Source organism: Manis pentadactyla, chromosome 3 (genome assembly GCF_030020395.1).
Source record: "Manis pentadactyla isolate mManPen7 chromosome 3, mManPen7.hap1, whole genome shotgun sequence".
In the NCBI taxonomy this organism is placed as follows: domain Eukaryota; kingdom Metazoa; phylum Chordata; class Mammalia; order Pholidota; family Manidae; genus Manis; species Manis pentadactyla.
This window is the reverse complement of record NC_080021.1, coordinates 75,913,406-75,933,829: the sequence shown is the minus strand read 5'-3', so window position 1 is coordinate 75,933,829 and position 20,424 is coordinate 75,913,406. Positions and strand designations below refer to the sequence as shown.

At 40.0% G+C, this 20,424-nt stretch overlaps 1 protein-coding gene across 1 annotated transcript in view; it reads left to right on the top strand.

The window, feature by feature from the left end:
• The first annotated feature begins 1,439 nt into the window (after positions 1 to 1,439).
• Positions 1,440 to 20,424, top strand: part of RAB2A (RAB2A, member RAS oncogene family) — a 113,603-nt gene continuing 94,618 nt past the window's right edge. The window contains exon 1 of the mRNA XM_036907546.2: positions 1,440 to 1,652. Within this exon, the coding sequence (XP_036763441.1) occupies positions 1,607 to 1,652 (46 nt within the window). The 5' untranslated portion in view covers positions 1,440 to 1,606. The remainder of the gene's footprint in view (positions 1,653 to 20,424) is intronic.

Genomic DNA, 20,424 nt, shown 5'->3' with positions numbered 1-20,424 from the left:
GCAGGAAGCAGTCAGAGAGAAAGCAACGTCCACAACCCCATAGAGGAGAAAGGGGGTAATGAAGGGCCCCCACCCATAAGATGGCGAACTTCCTGCTTCTCTTCCGGGTCCTCGATTCCCGCTGGCGCCACCTGAAGCCCAATCACCCCTCGCCCCCCTAATCCCGGCACCTAGCCAATAGCCACCAGCCCCGTAGAAGTGACACCACAATCACCCCATGCCCCTTCCTATATAACCCAGCACCTTTCCCTAATAAAGCGAAATTCTCCGGTGAATTGCTGCTGTGTGTCGCTCCCTTCCTTTCAGTTCATATTCCTGATTCAGACATATTCTCTAGACAACCTATCCTGACACCTAAACTCTGTCCTCTATCTCCCTTCTAAATCTGGGCTCCTTTGGAATAGAGACTGCCTTTAGTTGCAACACCTAATAGTGCAAGAAACTATGTACTCAATAAATAAAGGTCTGCTGAATGAACAAAAGTTTGTTTTTTCAAGTATTTTCCAATAGGTAATTCATGAATACTGCAAAAAATTCAAACTGCACACACAAAAGTGGAGCGAAAAATAGATCTTTCCTCCAATCCATCCACTCCTCCCCTTGGCGCCAGTTGTTTCCTTCCAGGTTGATTATGCACGTATGGGTATTTAAACGTATTTGTCACTTTTTTACACAACAGTAAAAAAATATAACAATTTATAAATACATATACAATTTATATATTTTAGCTAATTGTTTATATATCTTGGACATAAGTAATATATATAAAATAAATACGTATTTATAAAGAGTCCTGTGTCTTATTTTCGCTTGAGTCAGGCGTTTTTTTAAAAATCACGAGCCGCGTATAATTCCACCGTAGGGGCACACAAAGATTTACTTCATATTCCGTGATTTAGGGTTTCCAATTTACAAATACATCTATTTTCACTGTCAAGCGCGGTCCCCAAACACATCCTCCCCCGTATAACACACCCTCTACCGGCTCCCGCATTTTCAAACTCCTTCTCACGAGCTCACGGCGGAGCCCGGCACTGAACGCGACCTCCGCCCACACGCCACGTGCTCGCGGGCGGAAAGACGCGGTGTCGGCGCGCGGCGCGGCCTCGGAACCGAACCCTGCCCTCTACGCGCGTCTCCCGGCCGCAGGAGTTGCTGGCCCAAACATGCCGGAACTACCGGAGCCCGGCCTTGTGCAGCTCTGCGCCAACAAGGCCAACCGGCCAATTAGGAGCTGGGCAGGGCTCCGGCGGGGCGGGGCGGGGCTCCGGCCAGCGGGGCGCGGCCGGCGTGCGGAGCACCTCCTCTTTCCTCCGGCGGCGCTGGCGGCCGCAACACTTCCGGGTCGGCGCGGTGGCGGGGCGGCGGCGCTGCGGGAACTGTTATTGTTCGACAGAGTCCTGCGGTGCGCTGTTCCCCTCGGCTCCGCGGCTGTCAGTTTGTCTGGCTTCCTCTTGGCCCTTGACTCCCGGAGGCTGACGGCGACTGCTGCGGCGGGCGGGGCCTGGCGTTTAGAGGTAGAGCAGCGCCGGGGTGAGGGGCGCGGAGGAGGAGGAGCAGTCAGAGGAGGAGGAGCCGTGTGCCCTGGCACCGAGCGGCCGCGGCCATGGCGTACGCCTATCTGTTCAAGTACATTATCATCGGTGACACAGGTGAGGGCCCGGGGCGCGGCTGGGTGGATGTCGGCGGCCCGCGGGCCTGAGCTGAGAGGCAGACGGCGCCTGGCCGCGGGGCTGTGGCCGACGCCGCCCGGCTCCTGCTTCCCGGTCGCGCCGCTCCATTTCCGCAGTGCTGGAGCTGGTGACGTGGGCACTGCGAGCGGCCGCGGCCTGGCCAGGCCCGGCCCGCCCTGCAGCTGCGGACCGCGGCGGCCGTTTGCGACGCCCCATCTGGGAAGTGTATGACCGGCGGGACACCCAGCCCGGGTCCTTCAGGGTCCGACCCAGATGATTGCACTCCCTTGCCAGAGCCCCTCACCTTGGGCCTTTTCACCTCCCCGGGAAAGAAAAAGGGAGGCAGAGGAGAGCAGAAGGTGATGGGAGAGGGTCTTGGGTTTTCTGATATGAGTCCCATCTTCTCTGACCTACTTATATCTGCCGAGGCCTGCGCAGAACGCTCCCCGGTATAGGATAGTCAGCTTAAAAGGAGAAGGAAACCTTTGTTCCAAAAAAATATGTTTCTGAACACACTTAATTTCCAAGTTGGAATAAATCACATCCATTACTTGAGGGCTGGTGAGTGCCATTCGAGGCCATTAAAGCATGAAAGAGTACTAAAGATTTGTGCCACGTGTAAACGGGGTTATTTGATAGTAATCCAAGGCCTTCGGTGCTCCGGGTGTGTGTATTGCGGGGGAGACACTTTGATTCTTTTTTGGGTATATTAAAATACAGAGTGACAACTGCCAGTTTTCAGGAGACCTGGTGTCCGTTTGTAGCAGAAAAATTCAATTATTCTCACTTAAAATAACTGCCGAGTTTAATTCACAGATAAGTAAACAAACTCATTGTAAAATGTGTTTCAATACCTGTGGTTTGGACATTACTTTGCTTTTAATAATAAAAACTAAGCCTTGTTCAGGTGTTACAACTATTTATATACCAGAGTCTGATTTCAGTGATGGCTCTTGCACAACTTTGGACCCTTTGCACAACTTTGGAAATGTAAGCAGCAGCTTGTGGTTGCACTAGTGATGTAGCAAATTCAGTAAGTAACACAAGAAGCATGTTGATTGCTGCCTAAAAGAAAAACTTCTGCCATAAATACAGTTTTTCAGCAGAACTTGTTGGTGTGTCTGTATGGAAAGCGGCTGCTTTCTTAGGTAAAATCCTGGGTAAAGCAATGTTTTGCAGATGTTTAGTAGGATATGTTCTTTTTTAAATGCTGTAGCATGTTTTGAAGGTGAAGTAAGTGGGGTTGTAAAGCCTATTAATCAAAAGCAATGACTTAGGCTGTAAGATGGAGATTGGAGAGGGAATCCCCCTTATGATATGAGTGGATTTGTGAAGTATAAGAGTGGTTATGAACATTTAGCCTTTAGTCAAGATGTAAGTTATCCTTTGCAGGTTGCCTTCTTTCACCTTACTTACTGAGCACGTACAATGGGAAAAGTATTGTGCTGGAAGTAGTGGAGCTGCAAGTATTTAACAAGTTGGCCGATACTCCTTCTTTGCCATTGCTGTTGTTACCACCTAGTTTGAGCACTGAATATTTGACACTAGACTGTATACGTCAGTACTTCCCCACTCCAGTTCAGCCAGTACAGTTCAGCATCAGATTAATCTTCCCCAAACACAGCCGTTAGGAGGCTATCCCTTTGCTCACATTCTTTAGTTTGACCTTCAAGAATCTCCTTATTTTAGTAAGTCTTCTCTAGCTTTCTTTCCCACTCTTCACTATTAAATGCTTCTGCCAGTGAGGCCCAGTGGTTGATTTCTGTGCCTTTTCCTGGTTGCTGCTCCCTTGACTTGGAGCGCCTTCTCTGAAAATTCTGTCAGTCCTTCCCAGCTGAACCTAAGGCCTTCCATAGTGTTTTCACGGTTAACATATGTTACGATCTCTTTCTTTGTCTGGCTTTTCCCGGTATCCTGGATGGAAGTAACTATGCATCTGGATGTAGCTCACCTTGTATCACTCTGCTGTTAATCCCAACTATTTTATAGAAAAATCATGTAGGCCTCTATATTGGACTATATGCTTTTGAGAGCAGAAAAGGTGTATTGTGTGGCTATATTTCAGGAAGAGCTTAGTAGAAGGTAGGCCCTACATTTAATTAAATTGCCAAAAGAATAACCAAACAGACCTTTATGTTCCTATTAATATGCATTAATAATTTGACAGGATTTTTTTAGCCTAATTCTGCCACTTTCTTACTGTTGACTTTGGCCAAAATCCTTTACCATGTTTCCTTAATTCAAAGTATACCCATAATTGTGGTGTGGCCCTGCCCACAAAAAGATATTAAATTAGTAGTGTAAGATTCATCTTGATAATTTAAAAAGTCATAGTGTGAAAAACATGCATCTTAGAATGAAGGAAATTGCTTTTACTGTTTCTCACTTTCCCTAGCCTATAAAAGTCATTTTTAGCCTTTCCTTCTTTCAGTAGTGAGATAAAATGAAGTCACATGTGAAAGTACCATACATATTTTACTTTTCAGATTTTTTTTCATTGAAGAGATTTTTAGTACTTTCATGATGGTACCATTGTATTTGCTTTTTTACTGTGTAGCTAAATGCAGTTAAAATAAGACTTTTAATTTTTTTATTGGTATTGTCTTATTCCTGAAAAATCACTTAGGAAAATGTGTCATTTAAATCCAGATATAATATAAACAGATAATTATCAAGTATAGGAGGAGAGAAAAATTGTAATGAACCTATAATTGTTGCCCCTAAAATTCTGGCATCTGCCTGTCATTTTAACCTCATCACTAACCCTCCCTCCCATTCCCTGCTACATAAACTAGGCACTTAAAAACACAAACCCAGATGTATTTTTTTATTAACATATCACTGATACACAATCTTAAGAGGGTTTCACATGAAAAACATTGTAAAACTAGTTGTATTCTATCTGAAATGCCCCTTCTTTTTGTGCCTACCGCTCTGCACCCCACCCTCCTCCCAAAAAAAGGTGAGGTCAAAACTTTTCCACCTGTCCAACCCTGTTCTTCCATTCCCTTAGGGTGATAGCAAGCCCCACCTATCCTTATTCCTCTATACTGGACCCCTCTACTCTTCCTTCTCTGTTATCCTTCTGCTCACTCCCACATGCTTTTCCTTCCTTCCTTCCTTCCTTCCTTCCTTCCTTCCTCCCTCCCTCCCTCCCTCCCTCCCTCCCTCCCTCCCTCCCTCATATTTATTGATCAAATGGTTGTTTACAACAATAAAATTCTGTATAGGGGACTCAATGCACAATCATTAATCAACCCCAAGCCTAACTCTCAACAGTCTCCAATCTTCTGAAGCATAACGAACAGGTTCTTACATGGTGAACAAGTTTTTAATATAGTGAATAAATTCTTACATGGTGAACAGTGCAAGGGCAGTCATCACAGAAACTTTCGGTTTTGTTCACGCATTATGAACTATGAGCAATCAGGTCAGATATGATTCATTTGATTTTTATACTTGATTTATATGTGAATCCCACATTTCTCCCTCTTTTTTTTTTTTTTTTAGATAAAATGCTGAAGTGTTAGGTAGATGCAAGATATAGATAGAAAGCATAAGTTAGTGCTGTAAGAAGGCAAGTGTGGATGATCAGGTCTGTGCCTATAGACTAAGTATTAATCCAAGCTAGACAAGGGCAAGAAAACGTCCATGGATGCAGAAGATTTCTCTCAAAACGGGGGGTGAGGTTCTAAGCCTCACCTCTTGACCCCCAATTTCTCACCTGATGGCCCCCCTGCAACTGTGCCTGTCTTAGGTTGTTCCTCCCTTGAGGAATCTTACCCGTCTCTGGCTAACCAGTCATCTTCTGGGGCCATACAGGGAGATGTAAAGTTGGTAAGTGAGAGAGAAGCAATATTCTTTGAAAAGGTTAGCTTTTTACTTCTTCGCAGATTTATGCCCTGTGGCTTCTATGCCCAGCACTTGTCTTGAGGTATCTTTACCGCTTGGAAGAATTATGATACTCGGTAATTTTAAATATGAGGCACAAATTCTACTAAAGGGCTGTAATTAAGAAGGAAGAAGAAAAGCTATAGAAGTAGCAGACAGAAGGAAACATGAGAAGATTGATTATTTCTTTGATATAACTTCTTGCAGAGTAACGTAAGCACCGCATGCTTTTCTTTTTGGAGAACAAGTGCTGTATAATAAATAAGACCAGCCTGGTTACACATTATCATGCCATGTAAATTTATTTTTTAAATTGAGGTGTAATGTACGTATGGCATTGTATTAGTTTTAGGTGTAAACATAATGACCGCTTATGTAATATGTATGTAAACAAAATGATTACAGTTAAGTTTAATAAACATCCACACCGCATAGTTAACAGATTTTTTTTTTTAATGAGAACTTCTCGGATTTACTATTTTAGCCACATAAAGCTATACAATACAGTATTAAGTATACACATCATTCTGTATGTTACATCTCAGGACTTGTTTGGTAACTGAACTTTGTCCCTTTTGATCACCTTCACCACATATGTTTTAAATAACTTCTTTTCCCCTTTGGAAAGACTGTCTTAAATGTAAAGGCACACCATTCAGTGTCAAAATTTCTTAATAGGTAAGTGGAGGGGTTCTGGGAGAAAGGAAGTGTTGCAAGGCTTTACCTGGAAAGTAATATTTGTGCTTAAATTAGAATGATGCGTAGGATTTACTTCTGGGCAAGGGGGACGTACCTGGTAAGTAGCTGGAGGTGCATGTTTGTGGCATAATAGATAAATCTCACATATATTACTGCTGGTTTTAAAAAGAGATATTGGGAAATTAAAAACAGAGCTGTTGTGTGGACCATGTTATTGAAGACTTTGAGTGTGATAGAGAAAGAGTGAGAAGCTTGGAGTTGGCTGCAAGATCTGTTGGCTGGGGTGGTGTGTGTGCATGTTAAGATAGGGGAGAACTTTAAGTTGAAAGATTGAAAATATAAGACGGAGGAGCAAAATCGTAGAATATGTGGGGAAGGAATAACATACTCTTTATAGAACTTTAGAGCTGTAACAGAAGGAAAACCTTTTTTGGGAGACTCAACTTGAGTTTCTTTGGATTCTTGTGAATCACCCTAGGATGTTTGTTGGGGGAAAAAAAGATTCAGTGGCCCAACCTCCGAGATTTTGATTGACTAGATCTAAAGCTGAGCTTGGTGCAAAACGTGAGGCCAGAAATACTAATCATTTTATATAAGTATATGAGCAGGTTTGATAGGCTATCTTTAGAAAACAAACTGGGAAATTCAGAGGTAGAAAAATTCGGTAAAGTTTTTTTTGTTATGAAATATGCATATAAAATATATATGTATAATATGTCTCTGTAGTTTTAATAATGTTAAATAGCAGTACATCAAACACCCATGCTAAAGAAATACAAATCTTCATCACATGCCTCTTCCTCTCCCACCTTCCACTAACCTGAATTGTGTATTAATCATTGCAGTGCTTTTCTTCATAGTTATATCACTTATGCATCTCTAAACTATCTTGTTTGGTTTTACCTGTTTTTAGATGTGTTTAGTTGTTTTATTAAATGAGAATTAAAACATGTTTGAAACATACCTTTTAACCTCATTTAGAATTTAGACAATATACTTCGGATTTACTGAAATTTTTGCTGTGTATGTTATTTGTAGTCCATTGAGGTTTTTGACTAGCCCTTTCCTTTTCTTTTTCCTAACTAGTTTATTTGCTACATGTTTCCCCTAGTATGTTGCTCCTGAGACTTTGAACCATAGAGCCTGAGCCCTGTTCTCATTCCTTTTTTCCTTTCTTAATCTCTCCTTATCTCAAATACTGCCCCTCTTCTTTCTCAGTGCTCTTGTCCTTTTGTCCTCACTCCATTCGTGCTCCTGCTCCTACCTGAAGTTAATTTTTTCCCTTTATCTCCCCACTGCTCCCCTCTGCCATTTTCTCACCAGCTCTCCTCCTCTTACAGTAGCCAGTAACTTTGCTGTTTTGAGTGCATCCTAATTTTGCCAGCTCAGCCACTTTTCCCTCTCTGGCCCAGCTGTGCTTGCTCCATTTTGTTACTCTTTGCTCATCTATCTGTGAGGCTGTGTCCTTTGCTGCAAAAGATGCAGCCACATACTACCCTCCCCTGACCCCTTGTTGACTTTTCATTTTCTATGTGAAACTTTTCCATTTGATTTCTAGCTTCCTTTATTTGAAAATTTTGAAATACTTAAATTCTGTCTGTTCTTTACTTGTAAGGAAGGGACACCTGGCAAAGAGATGCTAGATTCTCTCTGCTATCATAGATGCATAGTCACCCCCTTGCAATTCCTGCAGTGTTTCTCAACTTAGGTGACTTTGGTCTCAACAGTGGAGAAGCCCCTTCTAGATATGCAGTGAGTCCTCGGCAGCTCTATTTTTTTAAAAGCATTGCTTGTAGTGCTAGTACCATGACACTACTGGTTGGTTAGTCATGTGCCTTTTTTTGCCTATTTTTCTGAAATTGATTCTTTTCTATTATATTTTCGGCTTTCCAGGATTTTATTTAGGGAATCCCTAAGGCATATCCAGGCTGGATTTATATGGAATTCTCCATCACATTAGCTTTAACACTATGGCTATGTAGTAGATTCTTGTGAAATAGTCTCCACACTTTTTATAGTTCATACACATCAAAAGCTTTTTATCTTTTAATGAAGAAACTGAGCTCTGTTGTTTGGGGAAATCATTTCTTCTCTCACCTCCCCACCTTTTACAAGTTTTTTTCTTTTCATAGCTGTGATGTAGCTCTTTAAATATCTCTAGAGTTCTTTCTTCAGAATGTTCCCATCTTCAGGTAGAGCTAGTTGATAGTCACTTTATTTCTGGTCAAATCTGAGGGAGAAAGGAGGAAAGTGAATTATTGATGGATGCCTGTTACTGCTAAGTTCTTGAAGGCAAGACCATGCCTGGCCCAAGTTAGTGCTTCAGAAAGTGATGAATGTGTGCTTGATAGCATCTGTTGGTAAGCTACATGCATTGACCAATTTATTTCTTGTTGGCACTTACGTGACCTATTTTTATAGTTTTTTAAAAGCAGAATTTTAGAGAGAATGAGGGTATATTGGTTTTATGTTGCAACCATAAATAAACTGCCACAAATTTAGCAGCTCAGACAACACAAATGTATTACCTTGCAGTTCTGAAGTTCTACATAAATTCATGTATATGTCAGTTCATGTCAGAAGACTGACATGTGTCTCACCAGGCTAACATGAAGGTTTCAGCAGGGCTAGGTTGCCTTCTGGAGGGTCCTTGCTCATTTAGGTTGTTGGTAGAATATAGTTCCTTGCGCCGTAGATCTCACTTTTCCTGCTGGCTGTCATCTGGGGGCTATTCCAGTTTCTTGAGTCCACCCACTTACCACATTCCTTGGTCATCTTCAAACCCAGCAGTAGAAGATCAAATCCTTCTAAGTGTCTCATCTTTCTGACTGAAGCTGGGAAAGGTTTTCTGCCTTTAAAATCTCATGTGATTAGATTGGGGTTATCTGGGTAATCCAGGATAATCTCATCTCAAAGTTTGTAATCTTAATCACATCAGCAAAATTCCCTTTGCCTTGCAGAGTAACATTCAGAGGTTCCAGGGATTAGAGTCTATATCTTTGTGGAGGAAGAGGCATTATTCTGCCTGCCACAGAGGTCCTAGAAACAGTGAAGTTGAAATCAAAAGCAACATTAATACTTGACTTTGTGTATGTGTACCTTTTTGAAATGACTGTATTTAGCACTAAACAGTGTAAAGAGAGAACCCTGCTCATTTACCCTAATTGTAGTACCCATTACTTTTTTTTTAAAGTATGTGCATGCTTACACTTAATAGTTCCTGATACTGGGTCTTGAAAGGCATTTTTCTTCTGATTCCTCTTAAAAAGAAGATAGTGTAATGTAGTGAAGAATGTTAATATCCAACTGGTATATTTATACATACAAGGCATTTTCTAATGGTATAACTAATTTGATCTGAACAGTAGTATCCATAATGGAGGCTCCATTTTACAGGTGAGGAAAGAGAAACTGTCATATCACATAGCTAGTAACTGACCAAGCTGGAACTTGAACCCAAGTCTTTGATTCCAAAGTCCATGCTCTTGTGTAGCATACATATTCTTGATTCCCACAAGTTCCATATCAAACCTCTTCTGTTCGTTTACCAACTGCTTAATCTGTGGAGTTGCTGTGAGAGTACATGATCCCTCAGTTCTCTTTGCTAAAACAGATACCACCTCCACTTTTACAAAATGGGGCAGAACTATCCTATGTGAAACAAGGATAAAGTCCTTTCTGTACTCTTTGCCAGCTTTTTGTGAACTTTTGAGTCCCTGTGTCATAATCTATAGAATGGAATGAATATACTGACTTACTTAAGACATGGTTAGTACTTCATCCTCACATTTTATCCAGCTTTTTTGACTGTTTCTATAATTTCCCCCATATGCATTTAATAAACTAACCAAACCTTGACCAGTGATGTATAGTATAGTGTTTAAGTAATGCTGTTCATAGCAAAGTGATTTCTTCTGCCCTCCACATAAACTAAGACATTTTTGTTTTTTCCACATCTTTGCTTAGTTTTCTCATGTGTGGCCAGCTGATACTTTGAGAAGCTTGCTATCCCTGACTCTAATTGTTGGTCTCTTGTAGGCTATGTTGGTGTTTTCTTTTACCTACCATATTTGTTTGCATCTAGATATTTTATGGAAAGTTCCTTACTTTATCAACATTGTTTTAACAAGATTCAAAATTGTTTATCAAAATGCATTTTAATTCCACGTATTTATATTTTTAGCAGCTTTGTGTAATTTAGTCTATATGACCATCCCAAGGCCACTAATAATTAGAATGACTCTAGGATTACATTCTAGGGAAGGACCCTTTTGATTACAAGCAACATAAACCTGCTCTCACTAGCTCAAGAAAAGAGTTTTTGAAAAGAATTTAAAGAGTGCTCACAGGAATCCAAGAAAATATAACTGAATCTTGGGGAACTGGCCACTCTTCAAATCTTTGTTTTACTCTCATGGCTGCTCTTTGACCCTTGAGATAGTTAGGGGAATGTGTGTTCTTGGTTGTTAAACATGTTTTTCTTTTCCTTTTAAATCTTTTCATTGTTGATTTCTGACTTTATTTCACTCAGGTGAGAGAATATACACTATGTGTATTGATTCTTCAGTATTTGAGACTAATTTTATAGCTGAGTACTTGGTCAGTGTTTGTACATCTTCTAAGTGTACTTGAAAATGTATTGTGTATGTGGTGGGTTTAGGGTTCCATATGTGTGTTAGATCAGACTTGCTGTATTTGTGTGGGTCCTGTCTTCTATATTCTTAGTAAGTAGTCTTTTGGATTTTGGAGTAAGATGGATTATGATATCATCTACTATGACAATGGATTTATTTTTTTATAATTTTATTTATATTTTAATTAATATATTAAAATTTTTATTTTGATAAGTTTATTTTTGAAAAGTTTTATAACTACAAAATGTATTTATTTCTGCAGATTTATTTTTTTTCTCCCCATTAAATTTGAGAGTTAATTTGTAAGGTGTATATGGGCTCAGGTCTTACGTCTTAGAAAAGAGTGAGTTAGTCTTTGTTACTAAGTTACCCTCTACTTCTTACATATTGTGTATTTGGTAGTGTAGTTTTTGGTATTCAAGTGTTTGATACTAATTTTGAGTATTAACTTTGGGTTCATGTTTGTCTTACATGTACATTTTCATCCTCACTCTTTTTTGTTTCATTATTGTTTCAGAAGTAAACATTACAGATACAGTTGAAGCTCTTTGCACACTTCACCTCCCTTTGTCCCTAGAAGTGATCACTGTCCTGAATGTGGTGTTTATTATTCCTATGAAAGTTTACAGACAATTACTACATATGCATGTATGTATTGAATAGGGCACAATGTTTTATGTATTTTACTTAACCTCATATTAATGGAACTTTACTGTCCTTGCCCTGAAACTTTTTTGCTCATTATTTTCAGGGAGTTGTTTATATTAATATATTGTCTTCTTTTTCATTGCTATTCATTACTTGATTGATTTGACTTCAATTATATTCTGTTGTTTGACTGTATGACAATTTTCCCATTCCTTTCACGTTAGGAAATTTTAGGGTGGTTGTTAGTCATGTTGTAAGACAAGTGTACTGGATGGCTTCTTGAACACATGTGCTAGAATTCTGGAGATATATCTTCAGGTGGAATTGTGGGTGTAAAGTGTGCACATCTTCAGCTTTACCAACTAACATAAATCACTTTACAAAGTAGTTATCAGTTAAGTCTCGTTCTTGTTTTTCTTTTAGCCCTACTGTCATCTTTTTTTAAGACCTGTGTTTTTTAATGTAGTCCAGTGGAATTTTTTTTTTTTTATTAAGTCTGAGAGGCTTTTACCAGGACCATTTAATCACTGATGAATTTGGATTTATTTCTGTCAGGTACCACACTACCCTGGTTCAGCCACAGGGGCAGGGATCAAGGCATAGATCACAGACGGATTTGCTGTGGGATTTTGGATGAGACAGGGACACATCCCACACAGGAAGCAATATGGTGGTTAGATAGCTCAAGCATGTGTAGTGTCACCTGTTCCTTGTAGGACAGTGTAGAAAGAGTCTAATGGAAAGAGGATATCTGTCACCAGTTCTTATTTGTGCAGTGAACAATTAATTTTAGATTTTTGAGTTTCCTGTTTGTAAAATGTGTATAGTTTCTGCCTGGTATGCCCTTAGGATTGCTCACCAATGCTGTAGGTTTGGATTTTTTTTCTCTAACTTCACAGCTGTCTTTGAAATTCCAATGTCATTAATTTGTTTTCCTGTCATTTAGTTAGTTGCTATCCTAGTGCATCCAGCATTATTAAAACTGATGGGTGCCTTCCCCTTTAGCAATAACTGCTGTGCATCTAGAAGGCAATTAACATATTATTCTAAGTTCTCTCTGGTTATTTTAGCCTAGCACTCTTGAAAATTTTTCAAGAGCTAGTATTAGTAATTAGGATGTCTTAATAAGTGTGGTGGCTCCTCTACTTCTTACCTCGGTAAAGTCCAGACCCCCTCAACTTCAGTTGTCTCATCTAGAAAAAGGCAGTAGTAATTCCTGGCTTATATCTACGTCACAGGATTTTGTGTTTGAAGTAAACAATGTCTACAGGTGCCTTGAGGCTACAAAAAAGTGCTTTATTAATAGTAGTATTTTAGAGATAACTTTTCTAATCTGTTGAACATCCTCTAACATTGAGTGGGGGAGGTCTTCCTGTAGAAAATGCTGTTCACTCTGGCTGACATCAAAACTAGTTGAGTTGAAGGAAATAAGCTCACATGTTAATCTGCAAAGTTGCTGGAGTCCAGCTCCAGCCGAGGGGTGGGATGCCCGAAGGTGCAGGATCGAGTTGGCGTAGGGAGAGACAGGACATGGCGTCAGTTGGAGGGGTCTCTCAACAAAGTGCTGATGACAGCTTTATTTGTACCATTTTTCACAAGGATATGATTATTTTTTATTTGTTCTTTTGATTAATAACTATAGGCAAGCTTTTTCTATTTCCTTTTAATCTATATACATGATTAGTCAAGTGTTAGGTGATTTTTCTCTGTTCCTTGACCTAAACTTTTCTTAGCAACGTGTACTCTATTGTGTCTCCCGTTTCTATGCAAAGCGGTTTCTAAGTAATGCATGTGACCATAGAAGCGTGCAGCATGTAGCAGTGAGTATGGAGTCTATCAGCTCAGGATGAAATACAGGTCACTTACTGCCACAGTTAGCTAGGATCTTTTCCCACAAAGATGTTCTTGAGGCTTTAATAAATTTATAATCAATCTAAAACCAAAAATTTATATCTTCATTATACACCTCTTCATAGGGCACAGTAGGCAACAAAATTAATTTCCTTCTCTTATCCATATTTTTCTTTCCTCTGGGCGGATACCGAAATTTTCCTGATATATAATATGCAGTTCCCCATGGCTCTATTACTCTAGGGACTAAACAAGTTTTTACATGGTGAACAATGCAAAGAGGCAAGATAAAAACAGCAAGCATATTTTAGTGTTGTAAGAAGGCAAGTGTAGATGATCAGGTCTGTGTCTGTAGACTAGGTATTAATCCAAGTTAGACAAGGGCAACAAAACATCCATGGGTGTAGACAATTTCTCCCAAAACTGGGGGGGGCGGTGAGGTTCTAAGCCTCACCTCTGTTGGCCCCCATTTTCTCACCTGATGGCCCCCCTGCGACTGTGCCTGTCTTAGGTTGTTCCTCTCTTGAGGAATCTTACCCATCTCTGGCTAACCAGCCATCTTCCGGGGCCATACAGGGAGATGTAAAGCTGGTAAGTAAGAGAGAAGTAATATTCCTCGAAAAGGTTAGCTTTTCACTTTGCAGATTTATGCCCCGTGGCTTCTATGCCCAGCACTTGTCTTGAGGTATCTTTACCACTTGGAAGAATTATGGTACTTGGTAATTTCACATATGAGGCACGAATTCTAGTAAAGGGCTGTAATTAGGAAGGAAGAAGAAAAGCTATAGAACTGGCAGATGGAAGAAAACATGAGAAGATGGATTAAGTGTAAGACAGGGTTATTCCATTCAGTATTCTCCCATAACTCTATTTCTCTAATTTTCCTATAAAACTCTTCATCACTAGTTTCACTAGCATTGCAAGTAAGGGGGGCATTCCCACTTAGGTGGAGATGGGGTAGTCAGTGTTTGACTAACTAACTGCAGGTTTTGGTAATCTATGCCAAGATTGCCATCTGGCCCCAGTGTGTTCCGTTCTTCAGAAGCACTGTCCTGAAAAGCTTCTGGAAAGTTTATGTTCTCCTCCTTTCTGTGCTGCTTATCAAAGGTTAGCTTAGTCTTTGGCAAAAATGCAAGCAAAAGTAAAGCCAATAGTATAATGGAGAAAAAGAAAATCAAGGTGGGTAACGGGGAGCCAGCTGCGAAGGCCCCTGCTTTGCGAGGGTCTTCCTCCAACCTGAGCTTTGCTTACACAGCTTGAGTAGCATGGCTCCCAGCACAAAGTGGCAGGTCTTTAATCTTGAAATTCTTTTTTGAACTCCGTAAAAGAAAACATATTTTTATCAGATGTCCTCATGGGCCACTTGAGATTGAGAAGAATATCAAATACGAGGCACGCTTTTTCACTAGTCTTCAGGAAAGAGATGGTAAGGCCCAAGTTAGTTACATTACAAGTTAGTTGTATTCTACCTTGATTTCTTCTGTACCCACCCTCTTGGTACCTTGAGATGCTGCTTGAATGATTTCTCTCAATTTTGAACCCCTTTGGAAAGAGGCAATTTTGTATATGTACATAAGTCTTCACTATAAATAAACCTGTGGATCAAAGATTATCTTTTATATCTGTTTGGACAAAGTTTTGTTAGTTCCATTTTAACCATTCAAAGGGCAAAGTAAAGTGCACATGTCCAAAATCACTTAAGTGCAAAACTTTACTTAAGTTGATACAAAAATTAATAAACAGAGAAATTAGTTATTAGTTACAAATTAAAGCAATAATAATGGTATACCTGGTGAGTTGACTCACCTATCCTTTAAATAGTTACTTGCTACACTTTTTCAGGATAACCTTTGGTATGAGGGAAAGAAATTATACTGGTTTCACAGCTAAGTGGATTTTTTTAACTGGTTGAATAATAGTATCCATAAACTGCTGCCCATGTAGGCAAGCTGGAGGGAGCATGCTACTACATTCAGTCTGGAGTTTTTACATTTCATATTAGCAACAATTTGGATAAAGTCCAATTTACTTGAAAAAGCCAGTGTGCACATTATACCAGACAACATCCAAGATGATTTGATAGCAGAAAGCCCCATATTTACTTTAAGAACAACCATACAAATGCAAGATGAAGTTCAGCTGGTTAAAAAGCACATATCTAAAAACTTGAAGTTTTAGGTGTTTTCGTTTAATGAATCAGATGAGTAAAAAGCCAACAAAGGAATAACTGTGACACTAGATTAATTAAAGGGTAACAAACAGACAAGTCAGGTTAATAGTTCTACTCTGTCAGGACTGGAAACTTGTTTCAGAGGGATATCTGCACATAGGAAGGAGTCTGTGCTGCAGGAGACCAATCAGGGTGGTATGTCAACCATGACATTTTAGAAACAATTGAAATAACTGAAACATTTTAACCTAAAAAGTAAGACAAGACCTTAAAGAAGAATATAATGACTTTCCAATATTTTGGTGACAATTACATAAAAGAGGGCTTAACCTTATTACCCTTGCTAGCTTTTTGTGGGCAAAACTAGGACCATGAGTAGCAGAGAAAGATTTGGGCTTCCTGTGAAATGGGCAGAGCTTATCAAGTAGTGAGTCTTACTGGAGCTGTTCGAGCAGAGGTTTGGTTGGTACATATTACAGCTTGGAGGATGGAATTTATGCAGAGTAGAGAACTGGATTTTATTTTACTTTTTTTTTACAGCAATTTATGATTCTATGTGGGGAGTCCGTGTGCTGGAGTTAGAAGAAAGAACAAGATTGTTCCACCCTAAAGGGGAGGCCATTTTGCCACATTACAAGATAATGTAACAGCACTATGTACAAAGTACTAAAGGAGCAGGGAGAGGATTCATTCTAACTGTAGTGAATGGCTCATAACAGATTCACATTTTGGGGAAACACTGATTGAGCACCTACTATATGCTGAGTACTGTGCAGTGGCTTTCATACATGTTCTCACAGTAATTGTAGGTACTTACCCTGTTTTACAAATGATAAATCAGATGTGAGATAATCAGACATGGTTTTAATTTGTTTGAATAATTCCTTCATGTAATCTTGTACAATCAGTTTGTGCTTTTGTCTCTATTTTTATATTTGTTACATGTGGAGAACAGAATTAAACTGAGCTCCTAACAGTCTTTTCTTTTGCCAGGAGGATATTAGGTTGAATAACTTTATACCTGTAATGATGTACAGAGTGTGGTGGTGTAGGGTTTTGTCAAATTTTGGAGGGAAGCTTAAGACTAAAAGAATTTGGGGACCATAATGTGAAGAGCATTGTGTAGCATAGTTGAAAGAATTGTTTGTTTTTTTTAATTCTCTGTATAGCTTCAGAGATAATGGGATAAACTTCTACCCCAGATTTCTGACTAATTAATGAGTTGTAATTAATTAATCAATCTGGAAAATAGATTAATGTGTAGTAATCTGTAATACATGATATATTAAATGTTATTGTTTGGAATAAAGTTTGTCAAGGAAATAGTATTTCCTTAAAAAAAACCTTCCTTCATTAAATTTGTCAGTCATTTAGCTTAAATGATATGCCCTTCTCCCTCTTAGTATTGCTGCTAAATACTTGGGAAGTGAGATAAGATTTTCAGTTATGAGAGGTATTGGTTGCAAATAGCAGTAGTATCTGAGAAGAACAAATTGAGGAAGTTGGGTGGTATAGTGGAAAGATGTGATTTCAAATCAAAAAACCTGATTGAGTTTCAGTTCCACCTCTTTAACTGTGTTAACTTGAGGCTTATCAGTTAAGCCTCAGTTCCTTTGTCTTTAAAATGAGGTTACCATTCATGTTTTACTGATCTCATAGGCTTGCTGTTATGGTCAAATAAGATTGTGTATAAGGAGGGACCATATTTTCACCTTCAACCTATCAAAAGCCATGCAGATATTTAAAATAAGACAAGAACAGGAGAGCGGGGGCAGGGGGGGATGATGGCAGAGTAGAAAGGCAAGGCAGAAACATCCTCCCACACCTACACACCAAGGAAGCAAGTACAGCAAATACAACTAACCCTGTAAATGACCTGAAAACTGTAGAACAGACTATCTACACCTGGTGAACAGGAGAAAACCACACAGGAAAGGGAAAAGTGACAGAACTGTGATAGATCAGGACTCAAGCCCTTCCCCCATCAGTAGGTAGGAGGGGAGGAACAGAGCAGGGAGGGGATAAGTGCTCAGGAACTCTGCACATATGGCCCTGGAGAACAGCTCTGGAGTCCACATTGCTTTGGGCTTTGGTGATTAATGGGGCTGGATACCAGGGAGAGTTGGTAAACTCTGGGAGGCTAAGACACCTGCTGCTTGTAGAGGACAGGCATGCTCTGTTGGTCCCACTGAGCTCCAACACAGAGGTGGCAGTTTGAAAGATTTAGCAGCAGCAGGTAGGCTGCCAGAGGGGCAAGGATTAGATGAAGCTCTCTCTGCAGAAGAAGGGACAAGTGAATGACATTTCCCCAGCCCTCCCTCAGCCTTTCCTCAGCCAGATTGGGCACTTGTGGGAGCCCTAAACATTCCATCCCCCTCCCTGGTGGCTTAGCCCACATCCCTAGCAGTGTCAGACTTTGCTGCCTGGCAGGCAGAGAGAGGCTTCACCAGCTTTCTCAGCCCAGCTGGGAGGTGCCCGCAAGAGCCAGCTCTGAGGTTCCTTCCTCTTCGCTGCAGTCAGCCCTGCACCATGCCCCCTTGTGCCTGTGCTCTGCCCACCCTTGAGCCCAGCAGTGCCATCATTGCTGCAGGGCAGGCAGAGGGTACTACTGACCACAGTGATCCTGGCACTAGCGCTGTTGCTTGACTCACAAAGGGCCAGCTGAGGCTACCTGCCAGCCACTGTTGACAGACAAGTAGAAAGGTGGGCCCATCCACTCTGCACAGCCCTCAGAGGGTCTCTGCTGACAGATCAGCCACTGCTGGCAGACAGAAAGAAAGGTGATCCCATCCATAGCCCGCCAACAGCACCTGAGGCTCCACAGCAAAGTAGTGGTGGTGGATAAAGAGTCTTGAGCTTCTGGACACCACAGGATGCTGTCTTCGTGAAGTCATTACTCTCTAAGCTAGAAGGCATAGCAGATCTATTTTAATACAAATGAAGAAACAGAAACTGTGACAAAATGAGGAGGCATAGGAATATTTCCTGAACAAAAGTCCAGGATAAAACCCCAGAAAGAGGGCCAAAGTGGAGATCATCACTCTTGTAAAGATATCAAAATAAGAGTCGTACATATGCTCACTGATCTGCAAAAAGTATGGATGATCTCAAGGATGACTTCAACATAGAGAGGAGTTGAAAAAGAGCCACTCAAGAGCTGAAGAATACAGTATATGAAATGAAAAATATAGTGGAGGGAATGAATAATAGATTGCTGGAAGTAGAGGAGGAGACAATAAGATGGAAATTAAAGAACACAAAAACAGTGAAAGTGAGGAACAGACAAAAAAATTTTTAGAAATGAGAGGATGCTTAAAGAACTGTGTGAATCCCCAAATGAAGCAATATTCACATTATAGGGGTACCAGAAGGAGAAGAGAGAGGCAAAGGAGTAGAAAGTCTCTGAAGAAATAATTGCTGAAAACTTCCCCAATCTGGGGAAGGAAATAGACACCCAGGTCCTGGAAGCACAGAGAGCCCCTAACAAAAGGACCCCCAGGAAGACAACACCAAGATATATAATAATTCAGTGACAAAGAGTAAGGATAAAGAGAGGGGATTGAAGGCAGCTTGAGAGAGGCATAAAAAATTTCTTATAAGGGAAACCCCATCAGGCTATCAGCAGAAACTTTACAGGCCAGAAGAGTGGCATGATGTATTTAATGTATTGAAACAGAAGGACCTTCAACCAAGAATCCTCTACCCAGCAAGGTTATCACTCAAAATTGAAGAAGAGATTAAAAGTTTCCCAGATAAACAAAAGCTGAAGGAATTCACCACCACTAAACTGGCCTTATAGGATAATGTTAAAGGAACTTCTGTAAATGGAAATGTTCTTGAGCCTAAATATTTTTCACCAGTGAAAATAAACCCACAGTAACTAGTAGACCAATTACTTTTCAAGTATGAAATGAAAAACAAGAGTAATAAAACCAACTATACACCAGTTGAGGGATACTCAAAAAAATGCAGATCATGACATCTAATACATAAAGTGAGGAGGAAGAAGAAAAAAAGTGCTTTTAGATTGTATTTGAAATAGAGCATCCATCAACACTTAATATAGGCTGTTACATTACATTAATAATATAGACTGTTACATGGAAACTATCCGTGAATCTTAGAGTAACCACAAATCTGAAGCCTGTAATAGATACACAAAAAATTAAAAAAAAAAAAAAGTCACAACAGTAAAAAAAAAAAAATCATCAAATAAAGAGTATAAGAGAGGAAGAAAGGGTCAGAGAGGAACTACAAAGACAACCAGCAAGCAGTTAATAAAATGGCAATAAGTACATACCTATCAATAACTATCTTAAGTGTAAATGGACTGAATGCAACAATCAAAAGACATAGGGTGGCAGGATGGATAGAGAAACAAGACCCATCTATATACTGCCTACAAGAGATTCATTTCAGACCTAAGGACGTACATAGACTGAAAAGTTAAAGGGATGGAACAAGTTATTTCATGCAAATAACAGGGAGGAAAAAGCAGGAGTAGCAGTACTGACATCAGACAAAGTAGACTTCAAAACAAAGTAACGAGACAAAGAAGGACATTATATAATGATAAAGGCATCAGTCCAACACAAGGACATAACCATAATGTCTAAATATACCTAAATATGTAAAACAAATATTAGCAGAACTAAAGGGAGAAATAGGCTGCAACTCAATCATATTAGGGGACATTAACACACCACTTAACATTAATAGACAGGTGAACCAAACAAAATAAACAGAGGCACTGAACAACATATTAGATCAGATGCACTTAATATATCTACAAAACATTTCACTCAAAAGCCACAGGATACACATTTTTCTCAAATGTATGTGGAATGTTTTCCAAAAT